At 36.7% G+C, this 21122-nt stretch overlaps 1 protein-coding gene across 1 annotated transcript in view; it reads right to left on the bottom strand.

Annotated features, from left to right (window-relative positions):
- The window catches only part of TBCK (TBC1 domain containing kinase), a 94657-nt gene that overhangs the window by 59301 nt on the left and 14234 nt on the right, over positions 1 to 21122 (bottom strand). The window contains exons 4-15 of the mRNA XM_039551640.1: positions 12251 to 12365; positions 10690 to 10763; positions 9558 to 9699; positions 9024 to 9084; positions 7642 to 7703; positions 6830 to 6891; positions 6319 to 6467; positions 5247 to 5385; positions 3741 to 3840; positions 1808 to 1857; positions 1327 to 1456; positions 426 to 524 (exon numbers count right to left, since the gene is read on the bottom strand). Of these exons, the coding sequence (XP_039407574.1) occupies positions 426 to 524; positions 1327 to 1456; positions 1808 to 1857; positions 3741 to 3840; positions 5247 to 5385; positions 6319 to 6467; positions 6830 to 6891; positions 7642 to 7703; positions 9024 to 9084; positions 9558 to 9699; positions 10690 to 10763; positions 12251 to 12365 (1183 nt within the window). The remainder of the gene's footprint in view (positions 1 to 425; positions 525 to 1326; positions 1457 to 1807; positions 1858 to 3740; positions 3841 to 5246; positions 5386 to 6318; positions 6468 to 6829; positions 6892 to 7641; positions 7704 to 9023; positions 9085 to 9557; positions 9700 to 10689; positions 10764 to 12250; positions 12366 to 21122) is intronic.

The following is a 21122-nucleotide window of genomic DNA, read 5'->3' as shown; positions in this document are numbered from 1 at the left end:
TCTCTATTCTTTCTGGGAAGTGTATTGATTGGTAGGTGAGAAAAATACCTTTCATGTGTTTTCTCCTGTTTTGTCCAATTATTGCTGACTGGAGCAGAAGGACTGTCAACTGCATTTGTCAAAAATATTAAAAATCAAAACAAAGAACCCCTGTTAACTACCAAATGTCAGGATATTATTTTCCACCCCATAATCAAAATTAAAGGCAGTCAAGTCTACATAGGCTTTCTGAAATCAAATAACCTGACAGACAAGAAGCAAGTTTTTCAGAACACTGTCTATTTGCACAATTTCATGACTCATTTTGTTTGAAATTCCAGTAACTCTACCTGCCAAATTTTAAACCCATTCCACCTTCCTTGTCAACCCCATTCCTATCCCACTGCATCCCCGGTCAGTACTGGAACTTCTCCAAATGCCCTTACCTCAACACCCAACAAGGCAGCCCAGGTTATGCCTCTCAGAAGGGGAGGGATGTCAACCCTGGCTTCTTTCCAAATTTGGTTTTTCTTGTAGGGGTAGGCCTTCAAAGAGAAGAGATTAACTGTAAAAAATGTTACCATGTAACTGAGACAATTCAAATCCCAAAGCTGGGACAGTCCTTCCCCAAGTGAAACAGCCTGAACAGTGAATACAAATTTCACAAAAAGTGTATTTAATTCCTAACTGGAAGGCCTGGATGAAGGACTACTGTTTGATGTTAAGATATCCACTCTTTCTCATAAATGCATTCATGTGCTCTACTGGATAGATATACTAATGCAACTTCATATTACAAGTTTTTTCTTCATTTTATGTTTCCTTTCATACTATGTATCCATCTTGGCTTTATTAAACATTTCTAGTTTATACTTGATAATGTGCATCAGCTCACTCATTCTTAAAGAGGAATCCATCTTTCTGCATATATGGAAATTAGGGGCTGCTATTCCTTTCCCCAGTATAAACCTCACATTCATAACATGGCACTGCCATGTTTTCAAATACTTTACTGCGTGGAAACGCAGAAATGTTACAGGCATATTTATAACAGCTTAGTCTGTTATGAAATGAAGGATGTAAAGTTGTTTTTATCAGTAAATAACCAGTACTAGCAGCAGCTCTACTTTCATGTGCATACTTTAAAATCTACTTTTAAATTTATCAGTACTGAGAATAATTTGTTCTATTTTTATTTTCAATCTCCTTATACTTCTGAATGGTTTTCTTCCCCCTTTCCCACTGTGGTCTCTTGCATCTCTGCTTCCTTTTACAATTACTTGGTCTTTCAAAATCTTCCAATTGACAGACCAAATCCAATTATCCAGCATCACAAGGACTCCATACCTTCAACAGCCTGTCAAACAGGACAATTCTATTTAGCTGGTACTCTGTGTCCCTCTCCCGGATGATCAGAGGAAGAGTAGCAGCTGCAGAGAGCTCATTGCTACTGTTGGAATGAGGTAAAGCTGGCTGGCTAGAAAAAAAAAGGATAGTAATAGTGAACAGCAAGAAAAACAGATCACTGAAAAAAAATTAGTACCTCATGAAATATTTCTGAGCCAGAAACAAGTATAAATGGAAAATTTTGAATATTCAGCACAAACAATTGATTGCTAGGACAGAGGCTAAGATTCTCAGTTTGGTATCAGGGCCTTAAGTGCAGAGTGCCAATCAGCTCTCAAATTTTAGAGCCAAAGACATGTTAGTTTTGCTTTTGGGAAGCAGTTGTGTCTGCTGTACACTGCTGTGCAGTGTGCCACTCAAATAAAACTAGTAACTCAAAATTCAGTGAGTTACAGACGTACAAATTGATACACATACTTACTCATCTTCGAGCAATGGATAAAATGCTTCTCCACCAACATCCTTCAATCTCTGGAATGAGGAAGAAAAATAGTTCATTACCAGAATGCTGCCCAGAATTCAAGTGGAAACCTTAGTGGAATACAGAAACTATTAATCAGCAATTCATTTGCCAAATTCAGTAGCTCGCCTTGAGACCTAAGCATTAGCTTAGTCCTTCTCCATCAATGAAGCATACAGCCTTCAACACTACAAACTTTTGCTAATACAGGCTTTTGGAGTTGATGGAAGTTCTCCCGCCTGAAGAGAATTCATATAATCCATAAACCTATTTTCACAAAAAAACCAGTTTATATCGACAATGGATTAACAGATCAGTAATATTACATAGTTCTTCTTTGTTTCCTCATTTTTCTACATGGACTTCCCATCCAAGTAGCTGCAAAGCAAATGAACAACTTATTTTTATGGTGCCAATCAGTTCAAGAGTTATGCAAACTTGAAATCCTTTTAGGAAAAACACTCAGCAAAGGTGACAGACAAACATGGCTGGATTTTTGACTGAAGTTTTCAGACATTTTATGGTGCATGATTAATGTTTAATACCATGCTCCCTGCAGTGCTCTGTTTTGCAGTTCAGCCCTTAACTTGCAGGCACACGGCACACAGCCTGTTCTCTTGGGGCTGGCAGAAGAGTTCATTCTCAGCTCATTCAGTACTGCTCCTCTTTTAATTATAAGCATCATGCTTTGCTCTATAAAAGGTGTTTGAAAAATTGTGCAAGCTCAAAAATTTATTTCAACTAACACTGCAAGGTTCAGGCTTGCACCTTCCCCAAAATGAAACTTCAGTATATAATTATTTCTTGATGTACTTATAGAAGTAGGCAGCAATATCCAAAATTACAGATCAGAATGTTTAAAAAAAGCCTGAAAAAGCTGCCCTCTAGTAAGAATAACAGTAGGAGCTGCAGTGTGTATTATGTTGACAATAGTTGTTGCATATTTTTAACCTCCCTTCTGCCTCACAAGCCCCACTGACTTAGTGAAAAAAATAACCCAGTTCTTTGGTCTACCTTGATGCTTTTGTGTGAAGAAGTGCAAAGTTCTACCGAAGAAATGTGTTTACACAGTGTTTGACACACTACCTCCAAAAATAAGGTGGCAGAGTCAGGAGTCATCTTTTTTGTACTATCTCTGTAATCATATGGAAAGGGTTTTTTTAAAAAAACGGACAGAATTGCATTTGCTACTATAAAAAACAAGCTTCAAACAGTGCAGGAGTTTCCCAATTCAACAGCAATAAAGCTCCACATGAACAAAGACGTGTAAACAATTAAAACATTTCAGTGGTATATGCAGTGAATCTTGTAACTGCTCATGACATCAAGCCAAATCATGAGTTATCATATGTTGATTTTCCCAATGAAGATGGAAGAAAACTGCATTACAGCGTTTTTGCAAAACGCTTTGAAGAGCTCTTTTGAACTAGCTGTTTCATAGATATATATTCCAAAGATTAGTAATTAACTAGTGGAAACTTGGTATCCAATGTTAAGTATAAGCTTTTGAGGAGCTGAGACTGAACTGAGTTGATTTTTCTTTTAGATAATGTAAGCCATTGACAGAGTAATTAAAGCATACAGAAGACACTTACTTTTTTAGCAACTGTGGAGAATACCAGGTACTACAGAACTATTTGCACTACACTGGAACAAAGCAGGTAACAGAAAAAGGAAATGGAGGGAAAGAAGGTAAATCTAATTTAGTAAGCTTTTGCAGACAAAGGAATTTAATAGCACAAATGAGAATCTGACTTGGACACCAAGAAGTGTTCTCTTGGAATCAGTGACACTTCCATTGGTAGAAACAGCAGTAGGAGCTGCTGTTACATATTCCCTTTAAACAAATGTTTCTGCAGAGAAGAACATAAGAAATGCACAATACTCCTCTTACATTTCGGAGCTGGCACAGAGACAAAGTCACAGTTGTGTCATCTAGGAGGGAACTTCTATCTCGTCCTTGCCCAAAGCTCTCACCATCTTCTAATAAAAAGCTTCAAAAAGGAGAACAAAAAAAGAATCAGGTCATTTTATAACACAGGACTTGAGCTAGGAAAAAAATTTCTTACATCAAGCAGTTTCCTCTTTAAAACAAAGTGTTAGGTCTTAGAAGTATACTGTACTGACTCTGCATGGCATGAAACCTGCTATCAAGGGAATGCACAATCACCTTAAATTATTCAGACAGCTTTTTTTGTAAAATGGCACATTTCAGGTTTTCTGTAACATTGCTTTGCACACAAAGGAAGAGTTACGAGACATGGGATTAATATTCCCTTTAATTCCTTGATCTGGCACAGACCAGGACTGTCATTCATTGTGAAAAGCAAAAATAAAATATTATTATCATATGAAAGCCAGTTCTCATCACGACAAAAAACCCCAAGCTGAAGTCTGACCTTTTCTGTTGCAGTCCATCTAAGGATACAAATGAATCCAAGGCAGAGAGTACACAAATTTTCCATTGCATGATATTTTAAAAGTAGACCACATGAAACTGATTTTCAGAATTTAAGCTACCATTTTCAGTGTCACTTAAGAGTTAGACTGCATTTTTAAAATTAATTCCTCATCTTCAAGATAGACAGTAAGGTGGAAAATATTTTTCCCTCATAATTCAAAAGTACCTACATTCACCTATGGGCAAAGAAATAAGTAATCCCTCAAAAATCTCACACTAATTTTGATACCAAAAATAACACTTAAAATCTATATCCTTTTTTTTTTTTTAAATAATCATATTGCATTTTGGCTGTACACATACTTCATCTGTTTTTTAAACAGAAACAGTAAATTGATATGTATGGGCACATAATTATGCTACTAAGATCAGGTTTTAGGATTAACACATGAATGTGCTACATAAAATTGCAACATGTGCAGCAGTAAAATAAAAGTAGCAATCACTACAATGCTGCTACAGAGTTCTAAGTCATAAAACGAAGCATTTTGAAAAAAAAGTCAGCTGATCTGCTGAATAACTGGGTTGTCCATTAACTACTGCTGCTCTGTGAAAGAGAATTCAGAATGTGAGAATTTGCTACATAACAAATCACAATTACAAATATCCCTCTGAAGCACAGTGAGACATTATTACTAAAACTCAATTCTATTGGAAAGAGTGCAAAATTTAGGGACTTCCATTCAGTATTTTTCATTTCACCAGCATCTTTTCAAATTTCAGAAAGCAGTAAGTAGGTGACAGATACAAGGCATTCAAATAATGAACGAAATTGGGTAATAGGGGAAGTGGAATTTCCTGCTGTTAAAGAATGCCATTTTCAGTATTTTTCACATATACAGGTATTAAAACTAAATATGTTCTCTTGCCATCACTAGCATCCATCCATCCATCCATCATTTCTCCCTCCTTGTCCTTAAATTGCTTCTCCATCCTTACTTGGGAAGTGTGCAGACAGGTGGCTTTGATCGAATGATTTCCTTGTTGACAAGTTCTTTCTCCAAGTCTCCTCCAGCCAAACACCAGAGATAATAAACCTCTTCAATTGATCTTTCTGCTAGGTAATCATTATCTTCATCTGTTGGGAGAAATGACAAAAAAGTAAATTACAGCCTTTTAGGTAGTCTGTATTTCCTTCTACAAGTCTGAACACATACTATTGAAAAAAAATTATTCTGCTTGAAAGGTCATAACCTTAATGTGAAGTTACAGGAAAAGGGATTTTTCCTTTGCAAGTGCTCTTTAAGGAGATTTAAGGAAAGAAGTAATTTAAAAAGCAGATATTTCTGCAGTTTGCCATGAACCCCTCACATGAATACACTGAAGTGTGGACTTTTGCTTCCTGTGTGTTTTAAAAAAAACAAAACAAAACAAGTGTTTTGTACACAACACTAAGACTTAAAATAAGAAACGTGATTCCTACTGAGTAGTTATAATCTCTCTTCCCTTCACATACCATACTCATTCTAACAAGGTATAAAATCCTTGTCTAAGTGAGATTTTTTAAACATCTCCAAGTTCATAAGAAAAAACTAATGAGGATTTAGTAGAGGTAACATTTTCAACATACTCTAGTTTAAAACTTAGAAGTATATTTTAGTCCAGAATGTGACCTCTTTTACAAAGACCTTGTTTTCCAGTACTTCCAAAAATCATCTGATGCTATGACCTAGCAGAATCCAATTACCAGTAAGTGAAAAAAAAAATGACTTTATACCTGCATATGTCCAAATTCTAAAGACAAAAGATGACACTGCTTTTGCAACATGGACTTGAATACTAATGTTATTTTTTCCCTGAGGCTGAAGCACAAAATTAAGATTTGACTCCTCTGATTTGCACACATCCCTCAAAATGTTTGCCCACATCTCTGACCATTGAACAACTTATTGTGTTAATGTAGTGTTGTAACATTTAATAGTCTCTGTGAATAATTTTTTGGAGAGAAAATGCAATAACATTTTATTTTCCTTCCCCCTCCAATGACATTTATCCCACTACCTGCTTTTACCTTTACATAATTGACTTATGTCTTCAGGAAGTGTTAAATTAGCACACCTTGGAGAAGATGAGAACAGACCAGCAGGTTTGTGGAAGGGAGGATATAGTGAGGATACTTCACTGAACAAACTGTCATGTAGCAATTCCTCTGGAGTTGGCCTTAAATTAAGAGAAGAGGATAAAACAATTAGAGCAAAGTGCTCCCAAAAATGTTGCATTTCAGCAAAAAGGTCCCCAGTAACAAATACCAGCAAGTTACATTAAATTATATGGGATTTCAGAAATTTTAATAGCGAAAAATGTCTACCAATGTTTTTCAATTCATGCAGCGTAACATACTAGTCTGTTTACAGCCCAAATTCAGACTTCTAATTCTTCTCATTTGCACACTGAAAAGCAGAAAACTGGGAATTTTTTATAGGTAGACCAAATGTCAGTATTCCAAAAAAAGGTTCAGCAACAGTTCTTCTAATTTCATAGTAATCCACAGAGTTTACTAGGCCCTTGGACTGAATACTTGCCTCTTAGAAGGCTGGAACATAAGGCATTTCTTCAGTAGAGCTATGGCATTTTCAGAAAGGTCCTGAAACATAAGAAAAATATGGAGCAGGTCTGTTTATTACTGTCTTAATTCAGCAAGTCACTTGGCTCATACTTAACTTTTAACATACAGGCTATTCCTTTGAGGGCAATACAATTTCACACCTACGCACATGAGGTTAGCTGCGTGAGACCAAAATTCTGGGGAAGCAATTCTTCTCGCCTTCCAATCCTACATTTGATTTAGGGGAAAAAAAATCTGAAAAATTTGCAATGTGTGCAGCTTTTTACTTATTTTTTAATTTAGATATTCTGTACCCTGCTGGAAACAATGCAGTATCTGGCAACTTCCTTCTGCTAACAATCAGAACCCTTTCATATAATGTCCCAAAATATACAGACACTAAAATTCAGTGATTATTTTTGTGGGTAAGGAAAAGTTGAACTATAAAAATCTATGTTATCAGAATGTATAAAGTGGACCAGATAGAAGACTTAATTTCTGGAAGAAAAATACTTAACCACCAAAACATTAAACAAAATTTATAACTTATTAAATTACCCAGAGAGCATTACATTTACTGAGACTGACAGCAATTTTAGGAAAGAATATTGCCAGTACTGGCTGTTTGAAAGGATCCAAGATATGTAGATTGGACTTCAAAATTTTTCATCATTTTGCAATACAGTAAGTGACCAAATGAATTAAAAAAATATATATGTGAAATACTATCCAACAGTAATAAAACATTCTGGATAAGACAGCATGGAAGAGCAAACTAGTTTCACAAACCTTAATAATATCAAGGCAACCATGTTCTTCAGCCAATACAGTTACAATATCATCCACACAGCCTTTGAAAAACAGAACAATAAAAAGGTAAAGATTATTAATAAAGTGATACCAATTAAACAGGATATCAGATAAATATCCACTCCAATAAAAACCACTTAATTTTGGCTTTTTATTGACAATGCCACATCACTTGAAAATGAATTATCAAAATCAGAAATGAAAATTATTATAACCTATGCAGACAGAAGCCTAGGAAAGTTAAGTAGCACATCTTAAGCTAAGAGTGAAAATCTTTTTACAGGCCTAGTAAATCCAGAGTGTCAGTCTCTGCCAAATAAAGTAAAACAGTCTTTCAGCTCATAAATAAAAAAATTTTTTAAAAAATCCTTGGAAGAACTTCAGGGTACCTACATGAGTCTTGAGGTCATTTTTCCCTCTGTTGCTCCTTGCAGATAATACTAGCAGTATTTTAGAACTTCTGTCATTACTTTACTGAATAAATAATTTCCAAGTCATGACATGAATGCTTTTCAGCAGATAAACCAACAACTTTCATTCAGATTGAAGTGGATGAAGATGCTTCAGGAAGCCTTGTTACCAAACCCCCAAAACAGTCAGAATTTCAGCACTCAAGCACTAACTGCTGAATGAAAAAAATGTTTCTTCCTACAGCAATTAATTTTAGCAGTATTGCTATTTGCTCCAGATAATAATAACTTACTGTTAAAGCTTCCAATTGCAAATTCATGCCTTTCCCCTTCCCATGGTTTATACATAAACACTACCAGAAATCAAGTTTTAAAAGCCACAAGAATAGTCCCACTTCTAACTCATTTACATTAAGCAAAAATTCCACATGTACAGTGATGTTTGAAGGTGAAACCACAGACAAAAGCCTGGGTTCACTAAACACTTCTCAGCTCTCTTTATTTCTGTCTTCTTATTTGAGTCCTGCTTCTCACTGCTTGGCCATTACTACACAGGCACTGCTAGTGTGGGGACAGCTTTCTTCAGCGGCATAAATTCCTAACTCATTTCAGAAACCCCCTGCAACACAAACCAACAAATAACCATGAAAACGACCATCATTCTGGAGCACACTTTCTTTTCTTTTCTTTCCTTTCCTTTTTTCTTTTCTTTCTGTTAATAGTTTGCCCTTACTGTAACACACCCCCAGCTCTTCCCAAGTTTTTTTCCCTGGCATCCAGCTCCATACTTTCCCTAGAGAAGCAACATGCTACAAATGCCTATTTAAATCTGTAGATGAAAGATGACAAAGGTGAAGTGCTTTAGGTCTGAGCATAATAAGCTGATTAGTCTGTAAAGCTCTAATCATAGAGCTGCTTGGAAATTTGAAAAAGTGATTTTGTGCTACTTACCTAACATAAGTATAAATTTCAATCTTTCTGCTATCTCCAAACTCTGAAATAATTTTCTCCCCTAAACAAATAACAAAGTCAAATTACAGTTGAATTTGAAAGAAACAGCTACTACATAAAAATATTTATGTAACATTGTATCCCATCTATATACAAAGCCAGTGAAACAAGCTTCTACATGTGAATTTTAGACATATCAAAACTACCTGTAAGAACAAAAAACCTTATTTACCCCAACTATGGCAGAAACATTTCATGCCACGATATAGTAAAAATGTATCATTGATAACTTCTCTTAAATGGAATACAGTCAAATTCTTGTGGCTCCACAGGCAACTATCCTCCATGGTTAAGACATATACCAAGCATCCTATTCCTTGAACAACCCCTACTGTCCAGGTAGGAGTGCTAACATATTCTGGTATTTGGGGTTGGGTGATGGGCAAGGTGTCATTAACCCCACGCTCAAGAACAATCAAGTTAATGAAACTATTCCCCCAGAGTCAAAATCAAGAGAACTATTCTTTTACATACCATGCAAAGCTCAAATAATATTACACCAAGAGACCACAGGTCTGATTTAGGGCCGGAAGGCAGAGGTTTCTCACACTGAGTGTGATCACTTGGTTTGCCTATCCCCTGTGCAATCACTTCAGGTGCCAGATATGATGGGTACCTAGAAAGATGCAGCAACATTAGATACTATCCTGTTTGTCCAGAAAGTGTTCCTATTCCATAATCAGAATAATTTGGCATTCTGAGAAACCAGAATACTGACTATTTTATTCAGTCAAAATCTACACATGGCAGCAAAGTTTCACTCCAGCATAGTGTTTATTACATAAAACGTCAAATCCCAATCACTAGTTCTGTCTTTTTGTGAAAGGAAACCTCAGCTTTAAAAGTGGTATGTTTACATGTCTTAGGGAAAACACACATTGAGTTTCTGCATTAGTATATTAAATAAATGTATCCTGGACTCATACTTAGGGATGGTGGCAGTATTCTTCTCCACTGATAGTGTATTCCCATCAAATAACTTTTGAATTTGCAAAAACAGTAACAAAAAGCGTTAAGGACACATGTTACCTTCTACTAGATAATTTTAAAATAGTATTATCATTTTTCTTTTTGTTAACAATTCACTATAATACCTAAAAAAATCTACAGCCATGTTTTGAAAGGAAACATCAGTTTCTTTTGGCCATGTATTTAAGAATCAGCTCAGTATTTCATTTGAAAATGACATGACACCTCAAAAAACCCAAAAGTGACAAAAACCTTACTGCAACAAAGCAGTGGTTTGTAGTACAGTATGATCACTTGAAAATAAATCATAAAATTATAAAGAGACAGAAAGCCTACATTGGTATGCAATAGTAAAGTACTGGTTGTGCATTTCCCTAAGCTTGAAGTTAGGAATCCAAGTCATAGGGAACTATCAGTATCTGAAAGCAAATCTAGGGAATAAAGACTGACATCACAGACTTGTGATAACATGCTGGCATGGTACCCCTTCTCTATTTTTCATTCATCTCACCTAGTCAGATGACAACCTCTTTAGTGCCATTATCAGAAGCTTCTGTATAAGGAGTGCTCCAAACATCGTATGTTTCCTGCAAAAATACATCTCTGATACATTTGTACTGTGTAGCTAAATCCTTACCCTATAGGAAAATCAACATCAACACCTTGAGCAGTCATATGGTAGAGTCCGAATTTCGCCAACTTCACGTGTCCCTGAAAAAGGAAAAATAAACAATCAAGAGCAGCAGAATTCAACATTGGAAGAACCTGTGTTTAAGTTAAAAAAGTTCAAAAAAATTCAAAAATCATTTCAAAGTGCATTAGCTGTCAGAGGACAGAAACCTGTAAAAAGCACCCTTTTACATTTCTGTCTCATCTATTATGTAGAAGTTCACTGCAAGTTAAAGAGGTGCTTATTTCTAATGTTTTTACTTCTTAAGAGTAGTAAGTAAATCACTTTGTTTGGAAAACATCATAACTTTTTAAGTTACAGTATATTTTCAGTAATTGAAAAGGCTTAAATACGCCACTGAACATTTTTCCTCTTTGAAAACTGTTCAAAATCCTGTCTGACTCCTAGAGCTCCCTAAACATGATTAGGCTCCACCATTCCCTCAACTCTTCTCTTTACCCAGCCTTGCTTCTGTATACCTCCCATCAACTCACTACTATCTTGCTCTCCTTAACTGTATCAACACCTATTTCAAACAAACAATTTTTCTAGGTACTTTGTTTTTATTTGTGAAGACAGAAAGCTAACAACAAAAAGTTAGGCATAGAAGTTAAACTGAAGCCTTATTTCTGCTGGATTTTGAATTGCACTCAGCCAGCCTCCAGATGGTGCAACAGAGAAGGCTACATCAGAAAGTTTTCTAAGGGCAGGGGAGAGCTTAAAAGTTTATTGTCTTACAGCCCTCTTCTGTTCTTTTAATGATTTTAGGAGTATCTTAAAATCCTAGAGTACTTTTGCATGTTGGAGCATTATTATGATATTCATTTATTTACAACCATATAAAAATATACGTGTTCCTTATTTTTGTCCTCTTCTTTCTCTTTGCCTTCCAAGAGGAAGATCTAATTATTCTACCTAAACTGAGTAAAAAAAGGATGGACAGAGGAGTTATACAGACAGGTAAAACTCTTTAGCTGTTGGTTCTGATGAAGAAACTGCTCCAAGTACAATAGCATATATTAATTTCTCTCAACTTTTATGAGCAGAAATTATATTCCACACTGCCAACTCAATAGTCTGTGATAACAGAACAGATACTTAAATTTGAATAATTTAACATGAACAAAAAACTATCTTGATATCTTAAAAGTCAAGTATCATAGCACCGTGGAACACAAGAAATATTATTGACAGGTAATTAGCTGTAAGAAGTATTTTTCTATTCAAACAGCTAGGAAGGTCTTGTAACTAATTACAATGATGACAAGTAGACTTACATTACCACTTTGAGAAGAAAAGGGAGAAACAGTGTGTTTTGGGATAGAAGAAAACAGAAAAATAAATTCTGAAATACATTTGAAACATGTGAAATGGAGGAAAACTGTAGTTTTAAAAAATAAACCATCTTTCCAGATATGCAATTTTTTTTCCCTATTGGAAGGACTGTGACCATCCAGTCTCTATCTATGACACAGCACGGCACTTGTTAGCAGCAAACAAACCCATAGATTTATTTCTGTAGCTGTACCTTTCGATCCAAAAGAATATTGCAAGGGGAGAGTGCTCGGTGGACCATCCCATGTTTATTCATATATTGTAAACCTTGCAAAACCTCATATGCTATGCATAAGATCCTTGAAGAACTGAAAAAAAACAAACAAACCAACAACATGTTACAGTGAATGTTTTCCTTTTTAATCTGTAAAACTGCAGTGTTCCACAGCTACTCCAAACAGAAGTGAGACATTTACAATTCCAGAACAGTTTAAGGGATCAGCATTGAATATGGTGGGATAAGTTCAGTGCCATACACACCCCAAGACACACACATATCCTCAAAAACCCACAACTAGTTTTTTTCACCCTGAAATTGGTCCTTAGGAAATGTAGAAAATGCTGACAAAGTATAGAATTCTCTCTGCAATAGAAACTCACCTAATCAGGGAAAAAAAATTCTCTACCCTCCCTTATTTTCATTTGCTCTTAAGTATTCTACTGATATTCATTAAAAAGTTCAGCTGAACAAGTTTTTGAAACTCAGATGTTAACTAGAGCTTATTCAGAAGATAGCATAGATGCCTGACTAGATCATACCTGTAGTCTTCAGTAATCTCAAAATCTAACATAAGAAAAAGAAAGGGCAGAAGACTGCATTTTCAGCACATTTTGTTTTACAGCCTTGGAAGTATCAACCTTACCATCTTTGTCAAGAAACTTACCATCTAAAGCATTTTGACATAACTATGTATTTTGACAAAAGTTACCATTTACTTTAAGGACTGATAGCCTTAAAGAGGAGTTTCTGTGAGTTAGCAATCGGGAATTTTTACCAGATCACCAGTAACAGGCTTCCAAAGTGCACCCAAAATAAGAACAAAAGGCACAGATCTCATGTCACCCAGAGAGATTCCATTTAACTTTCTACTCTTCCTCATTTTGTCTACTCCCCCTCAGCCATTTCAGGTCTTTTTTGTATCTTTTCCTCTGCAGGCACTGGTTTGCACAACATCCAAAAGCAAAGCGTATCTACTTATAAAGACGTACATTTTTTTTTTTTAAAAGACCATTCCTTTTTTTTTTTTTTTTTTTTTTTGTATTTCATTGTTAAAGAATAACATACAACAGCATTCTGGAAGATATTCACCACCTTCTCTTGCTTGGTAAAAAACTTGTGCAACAGCAAAATGTGGAGGAGTATTACAGACTGATGACAGTGACAAGCCAACTATGTGACTAAACACCAAAATGAATTGCTTTATTCAACTTCATCAGCTGCTATTCATACCTGATGTAATGACAAAACTTTGTCACAAGAGTAAATAGGTAGATTTTGACAAAAGCTACACTTCAAACAAATTCTGAAACTAGTGCAACACAGAAATTCTGAAAAAAGCCATGACTAAGTTACCCTGCATGGAGCTATCCTCTAGGTCCTCACCTTTTTCCTAGGAGAGCTCTGTACTAATTTACAATAGTTGTGAATATATACTATTAAGATAAATTTTAAGCACAAAAGGAATCTGTTCTAACACATGTTCATACTGCTGTATCTTAGGTCATAGCATTTGAAAGTGATTCGCAAGGTCTTCGCAATTTGACCAAAACCTCATGGCTAATAACCACAAAACCAAACAACCATCTAGCTCCTCCCTCCCTAGCATCTCCCACCCCCAAGTTGAATACTACACCACAGCGTCAGACACTATTGGCTGTGTACCTTTCCTCTCAGTCATTCTTGGGCACAGATATAAATGTGGTAAAACCATTACCTTAGAAGCCTTCAGCTTCCTTGTATATTTTTTTGCCTGCAATGCAAATACTAATAATAATGGTGGCAAACAGAATCCCCTCTCTCATTTTCTGCACAGCTTTGCAAAACAAGACATGAAAAATAAATGATGGAATATTCATGTTTCCAGTAAGGAAACAATTCCTTGTGAACAATTAGTACATCATGAGGTATTTTAGCCTAAACATTGTTTCTCTGTGTTAAAAAATAGAAGTAAATATGGCACATTGAAAAACCAAAAGTAACTATTGAAAGTGCAATTTGGTGGCCGTTTACCGGCGGCATGCAGTGCGCTCTGCTGCCACCAGGGGGCTTCAGCCACCCATTTTTTTTTCCGTGTTCTCTTGCAATTCATTAAAACCCCCCACCAGAACCCGGGATTCTTTGCTCTTTAAGATAAACCCTTGACGTCGTTACAACTATCAGGAACACACTAGTGATAACTATTTCTCCATGTGCATTCAATGCTCAGTGCTCTTAAACTCTTGATGCCACCCTGCCGGGCAGAAGCACTGAGCCAAGCACCTAACTGGCCCTTCAGGAGAGAGGGAACTCTGTGTAACAAACTCTGCATTGTGCTGCTGCACATCGTCTAGTTCTTATTTATTAGGGAAAATACACTGTGCGGCTACAACCCATGGGATTCGTATTTACTTGCCAAGGACCTGACAACTGCACTTACACAACTACACTTACTGCTGTTATCAAGCCCAAGAGACTTCTCTTCTTTAAACTCCCCATGGCCAAGCTCAGCAGATGTTCCCGGCCTCACTGGAGGTCACTACCAAGGCTGTCCCCTTGCTTCCATGGGTCTCTGTCCCAGTTTCTACAGCCACCGTCAACACTGCAAGCATTGCATCAGCCTTCGGCAAATGCAGACTCAAAGGCGCTGCAGACTTCAGGTTAACCTGACCTTTAAAAAACCCCCACAAATAGAAAAGAAAACAGTGTTATAAATGAGGAGGACACTTACAAAAATCCAATGTTGGTGGCAAGCTCTGAGCAGATTCAGAAACTTTTTTCCCAATTAGCTGGAAGCCTGTTTTTCAATAGACTAGCTAGTGTTGAACTACAATAAATGTAGCCTTGTTTAGCTACTGGGCCTCTCGAGCTGCAGAGGTATCAGCACCTTTCTTTAACAGGAGATGGAGGGAAAAAAACAACAGCAAAAGCACTAGAAACAACACAGGAGATAAGGTGGCCAAATGTAAGGGTGGCCAGGTTTGACACCAATCATATGCCACACCATTGACCTAAGGAGAGCCATAATGACAGTTGTATGGCATGAAGCAGCCTCTTCATCTCAGGAGCTGATGATCATGGTTGTGACTTCAAATTACAGTGAAGCAAATCACTCCCCTGCTTAAGGCAATACTGTAGGATGCAGCAAGTAAAAGCATGAAAGTGTGAGATGCACTGGAGTTTCCCAGCTCTTTCAACAAGACTTGTTTTAAGGTTATGTTCCTCTCCACCAGCAAGAAAAGAAACACAAATTTCTTTGCAAAAGGAACACACATTCAAGGAGCTGTCTGCATTTTTATCCTCAGTCTGGATACCAAAAACCCTATTCAGCTATAGCCTAGTCAGCTAGGCCTCTGAAAAGGGGGTCTCTTCAAGTGAAAGGATTGCATATAGCTATAAAATCAAACTGGTTAAATTTAATGATTGTCCTGGTTTGGAGAAGAAACATAGCCATGAAAAGAGGTCATTTTGTGTTCCTTCATACCAGAGATCATGAATTAAAAGACTGTAAGGATTAAAATCAATACCAGGTTTGGGGCTATAACTTGAATGTATAGAAAAGGAAGCACAAACAAGAACTGTATTCCTCCCTCAGATTCATCCTGTAAGTAGGATGAGGAAAAAAAATCTCTACAAGTTGATATGAGTAAGTTGAGCCAACAGTACAAAACTCAGCATGGTTAAGAGAGGCATGTGCATGGCATTTGTGGGTGGAGAGAAAAGGGAAGTCGACTTAAAAAGACACAAAAAGGAGGATTGTTTTATTACCTCCAGAACTTGTCAGACCAAAAGCTATACCAGACAAATGACTAATTTCCACGCTCTAATAGTACACAGGTGGCTGCATTGTGCCTTCACAAAAAACATTAACTTTTCCACTTAGCAGCCAGCCTGATCTCCAGTCTGCTGAATTCTTACTGTTAAGGACACAAAGCTATTTTCTGGAAGTTTACTTCAGGAATAATAAACCTAACCTGTCAGGAAACAGATGTTTTAGCAGAGCTTCAATCTCTTGTGGTTCTGCAAACCCACTGATGAAATAATCTGATTACTTAGGAGACTGTTGTCAGTTTTTGGATTTAGACAGGTGCGGTGAGGAAGAAAAAATTCTTAGTGCACCCACTACACTCCCTGATCTGACTGAGAAGAGCTTCTGAGCCAAGGCGAAAGTGAAAATACTAGAAGAAGTTGGCATACCCAGAGTCTTACCTTTTTCAAAAGGATCAGATTTTAGCAGAGAGAGTGGGAAAGATGGATTTATCAAGAACCAAGTAAAGACAATAAACCCTGAAAACAATTAGGGGATTGGGGAGCTAAGAGTGAGCATACTCACCCAGTAGCAACTGAGCAGTACTTGGGAAGAAACATCTAAGGAGAACTGCCCAAGCCATAGGTCAACATAAACACAAGATTAAACAAAAAAAATTGAAACATTTAGAAATCAAAATTTTATGACAAAAATGTGTTATGCTAAATTCCAGCTAAAATAACCCCAACAGTATTACCTATATATTATTCAGTTTGAGTGGTTATTTATTAACTTATTATTTGTGATTAATGGGAATGATAATGCAGCTGCTGGTAGAAGTGGGAACTGGACTCCAAGATAGGATGCTCTACATCCACCTAGGACAATTTCTTGTAACCAATTTTTTCCATTTTAGACAAAATTACTGGTCTTCCAAACCCCAGAACAGTCATACTAGCTCAGACCAAAAACTATTTGAGACCACTATCTTTTTTCAAAAAAAAAAAAAAAAAGGCAGATGCCTAGGAGAGAGGGAATATGCAGCAAGCATATACAAAATTTTCAATGGTATTTTCCTGTCTTCTAACTTGCTCTAATCCAAGCTTTTTTTCTGGGTGAAACAAAGGTTTGCTTCCTAGGCATCATGTCTTATAGTATCACCTACTAGTTCCTGTGGCAATTCACAGCCATCAAGAATTCTATTGGTAAAATGTCCCTGCTATTTCATCATTGCTTAACTCTGGAGCAGGAAAAACAGTTGTGGAAAAACACATTTGACAGCCAGCAGCATGGTCGCTACATACACCACAGATTGCTGGAGGGAAAATCAAAACTACTTCATGCATGACATATTGAATACTTAAGAACAAGAGGACTGCAGATCACACAGCTGGAAATCGGAGATGGGTGGGTTTGGGACACTAGACTTATTAAACTGTATGATTAAAAAAATTCCAACATGAGAAAAGAAACAATGAAAAGAAGAGATAAATTTTCAGCATTCATGTCAATATCATGGAAGTTACAGGCTCACGCAACTTTCTTTTCCTCCAGTTTAAAGGAAAAATCAACGCCAACCCACACACAAACTCACTCCGTTATCTTTAAGAGAAGTGCATTCATGGCATTAACTGGAAATACATCTTCTCCATCCTTTTTCAGTGCTACAATGGTTTATTAAGAATGAGTAATTTGGTATCTCAAAAGAGCTTCCTGTCATCTTACTGTGTCCAGTCCTACCTTCACCTAGACTACGTCATCTCCCCTTTTGATGACTGTGACCCAGGCAGAGGCAGCTATGATAGTGTAGGTAATCAGAACACAGTGATGTACCTGGACAGCAGGACAGGAGCAAAAACAACAGGCTGGAAGCAGAGTGAAGGCAGGAGCAAAATCTTGGGGAAAGGAGCAATATTTCTGGCTGTTACAAATACATTTGTGGTGTTTTTAACTGGTTATGGCCAGTTGTAAATTTCATTTCCTTTTATGCTTTTGTATCAGTCAACACAGAGCTACCAATCCAGTTTGTAGAAGGAATAAAGCTGTGCCTGGAAAGACAGTGCATGCAGTATTTAATAGACAATTCTGAGTAAGAATATTTCATGAAGTGAAATGAACAGAGGCCCCACCAGAATGTGAAAACACAGGACTGGTATCAGAAAGCAAGCCTCCTTGTAATTTACTTAACTGTACAGAGTCCTGTAATTTTGTAGGTACTAGAGATGTATATGTGGATTAGTATGAAGTCGTGTTTCTTCAGTGCAGTGGCAATTTAAGGAAAGAGGAAATAGGTAACAAAAACTCGAACCGGAATTAATTTTGACTTCTTTCAGGAAGGCAGGGTAATACCAAACAAGGTAAGATTATGTTGCCCATACTGTGTTGCTCAGTTTCTCTTTCCTCAGACTTACAGTTCATGGGTACATACTTAGTAATGCATGCTTAAGTAAGTCCTTTATTAAATCTGTGCATCTTGTTCTAACATTGGAATATTCCTGTAAAAAGTAAACTCTAGAGGAAGAGGACCTCAGCAACCAGAAGTCTCAAGAAACTTATGGCACTGATACACAGGAGCAAAAACATGGGTTCCTCTTCCAAAGCGGAGTGTCAGACAGGGTCTGCCCTGAGGAAGCACACCAGAGCAACACAAACCAGCAACATCATCAATCACTACCCATGAACTTGTGAAACTAATACACATTTGGAATCCAGGAAGGAGATTCATCACAAAAAAATTGTGTCTGTTCAAAGTGAAAGGGAAGCAGGTTGTGAACAGATGTCATGTTTCTGAACTCATAAAAGTGACAGTATTTCAGTACAAGCAAAACTATAAAACAAAGAAAATGACATTTGCAGTTAGTTCCATTACTGCCAACAATGTGGATAGACTAGTTAGGAGTGGTGTGGCCAAGTGGTTCAGCAAAGGATAAAGTTTGGGTATAATCCCAGCTGAGACAATCACTACGCTGACCTCAAGAAAGCCATCTGACCTCCTTATTCCTCAATCAACCAGCTGGAAAACTGGATAAAAAGCAGAACCGGGTTGAAAACCAGATGTGCAGATAAATTGGGTCTTCCTGGGTAAATAAATTACAAAATACCCTATATAGAAAATAAAGAGTTTGATGCAGGTGGGAATGGTTTATTTAGCACTTTATTATGTGTTTGATTAAAAAATGGCTCTGGGGACCAGGATTGTAAACACTGCCAATTTACTTGGAAATGCATTCACATTATCAGAATGAAATTAACTGGAAGGGAATGCAACAAACAGAGAGTAAGACACACACACAAAAAAAGAATTTTATAGACAAAGTCCTCAGAAGTCTCTAACTCATGGACAAGGTTATTTCACACAGGATATCTTCAACAAGTTTATATTGCTCACCTGAGGAAACTCAGAAAGTCCTTTCATTCCGTTTTTAAAGTTCTAAGGTGCAAGTATGACTTTAAAAGCAACACAGATGATGTTACACTTTTATGAAGGTCTCAACTTGTAATGTATGATAAAAGTCCATAAAACAACAGATGAAGACACATCTTCATATATATAGAAGAACAATTTCATATATAGAGCAGATTGAATACAAAATTTTTTATCAGACAGGTGATTTTTCAGATCATTATCACTCTGAATGAATTAAGTCATAAGCCAAAAATTTTCAAACACTGCGCCTTGAATTCCTTTAAGACATCCAGCATTCATCCCAAAAAATGGGAGAGCAAATGAACAAGGTAGTTTTGAAAAGCAGAGTACACGTTATAAAGCATTATTTTAATGAAACTTCTAGTGCCATCCTGTTTAATGCACAGAACAGGAATGACAGTCCATATTCCCAGTTTTTGATCTTGCCCCTGATTAACTTCTAAGAAGTTTTTTTTGCATCTTAGCCGCAGCTGGCTCATATGTAAAACATGTAATAGTGATACTTTTTACATTGGACCAAAAAGTGCAATGAAATAAATGATTTCAACTACTAGATACAAAGATTAGGTAAAGTAGCCCTGATTTAAAACCCCATCAGAGACTCTGCATTCTTAACACTGACTATACACTCTGAGTAACATAATAGAACTAGATACACAGTGATGGGTCCCTAAACTCATTATACAAAGAGATAGATTCCCTCATTCTTACTGTGGTACCCTAGGTGGATCAGAAAAACCTGACCAATGAAAAATTTTAAAAGAAAAGCTAAAAATGAAGTGAAATTATTGATGCAGTTAATGTTGTTGCAGCTGCGGGGCAGTATGAACTGAACTGACAGCTCTAGAAATCATAACTTAGCTGACAGTAAATAATGCTGTCCTTGCAGTCAGAGAGGATTGATTTTTTTAAAATTAATTTCTGCAGGCATCTCTATGAGAGGATTAAGCATTATTAACAAGCCGCTTTCCTAATTAAACTCTAATTAATTCTCCCCCATCTTACAAATTTGCAACAGAGCTTTGAGAACTATGAACAAATCTTGCAACACTGCAGAGATCTTTCCCCAAAGCCAGGCACTCTATGTAAATTAGATTTTGCAACAGTGTTACTTCAACAAATAACTTGACCGTACCATATCTAAAAAGAAAAAAAAATCTAAATATTTAAGGTGAAATGCCTACCTAGGTATGTTTTAGTGTTAGCTCAAAAAATCTGGATCCCTATATCAATGGTACAGACACTGCTAAAAAGTGAAACAGAACAGAAAGTTTCAAAAGAAGAACAGCCTGCAAATTCAAGTGATCAAAGGGACTTTACAACTAGGCCAATAAGCAATGGTGCTGTTAGGAATTTCATAGCTAACAACTAATCTTGCAAAAGCCATTAGGGAGGGCATCACTTTGATCTATAAACCAGTACATGTCATCACAACAGGCAGAAAACACCTATCTAGAGAGGTAACCATAAAGTTACATGTAGACCAAGCAGATGCCTGTGACTATAAATTAGAAATTTATCAATCAGCATACAATTAAGACCAAATTTTCTTGAAAGTGACATGAGAAATGCGATCACCAAAGGGGAAAATACAGAGGGATACAGTTGCATGTAGGAGAAATCCACACACCAAAATTTACCAGACTAAAGGGCAAGAGAAGCAGAACCAACTGTAAATATGCAGGACTACTCCC

Source organism: Corvus cornix, chromosome 4, assembly GCF_000738735.6.
Source record: "Corvus cornix cornix isolate S_Up_H32 chromosome 4, ASM73873v5, whole genome shotgun sequence".
Taxonomy (NCBI): Eukaryota; Metazoa; Chordata; class Aves; order Passeriformes; family Corvidae; genus Corvus; species Corvus cornix.
Note: the sequence above shows the minus strand (reverse complement) of the source record. Positions and strands in the feature narration are given on the sequence as shown.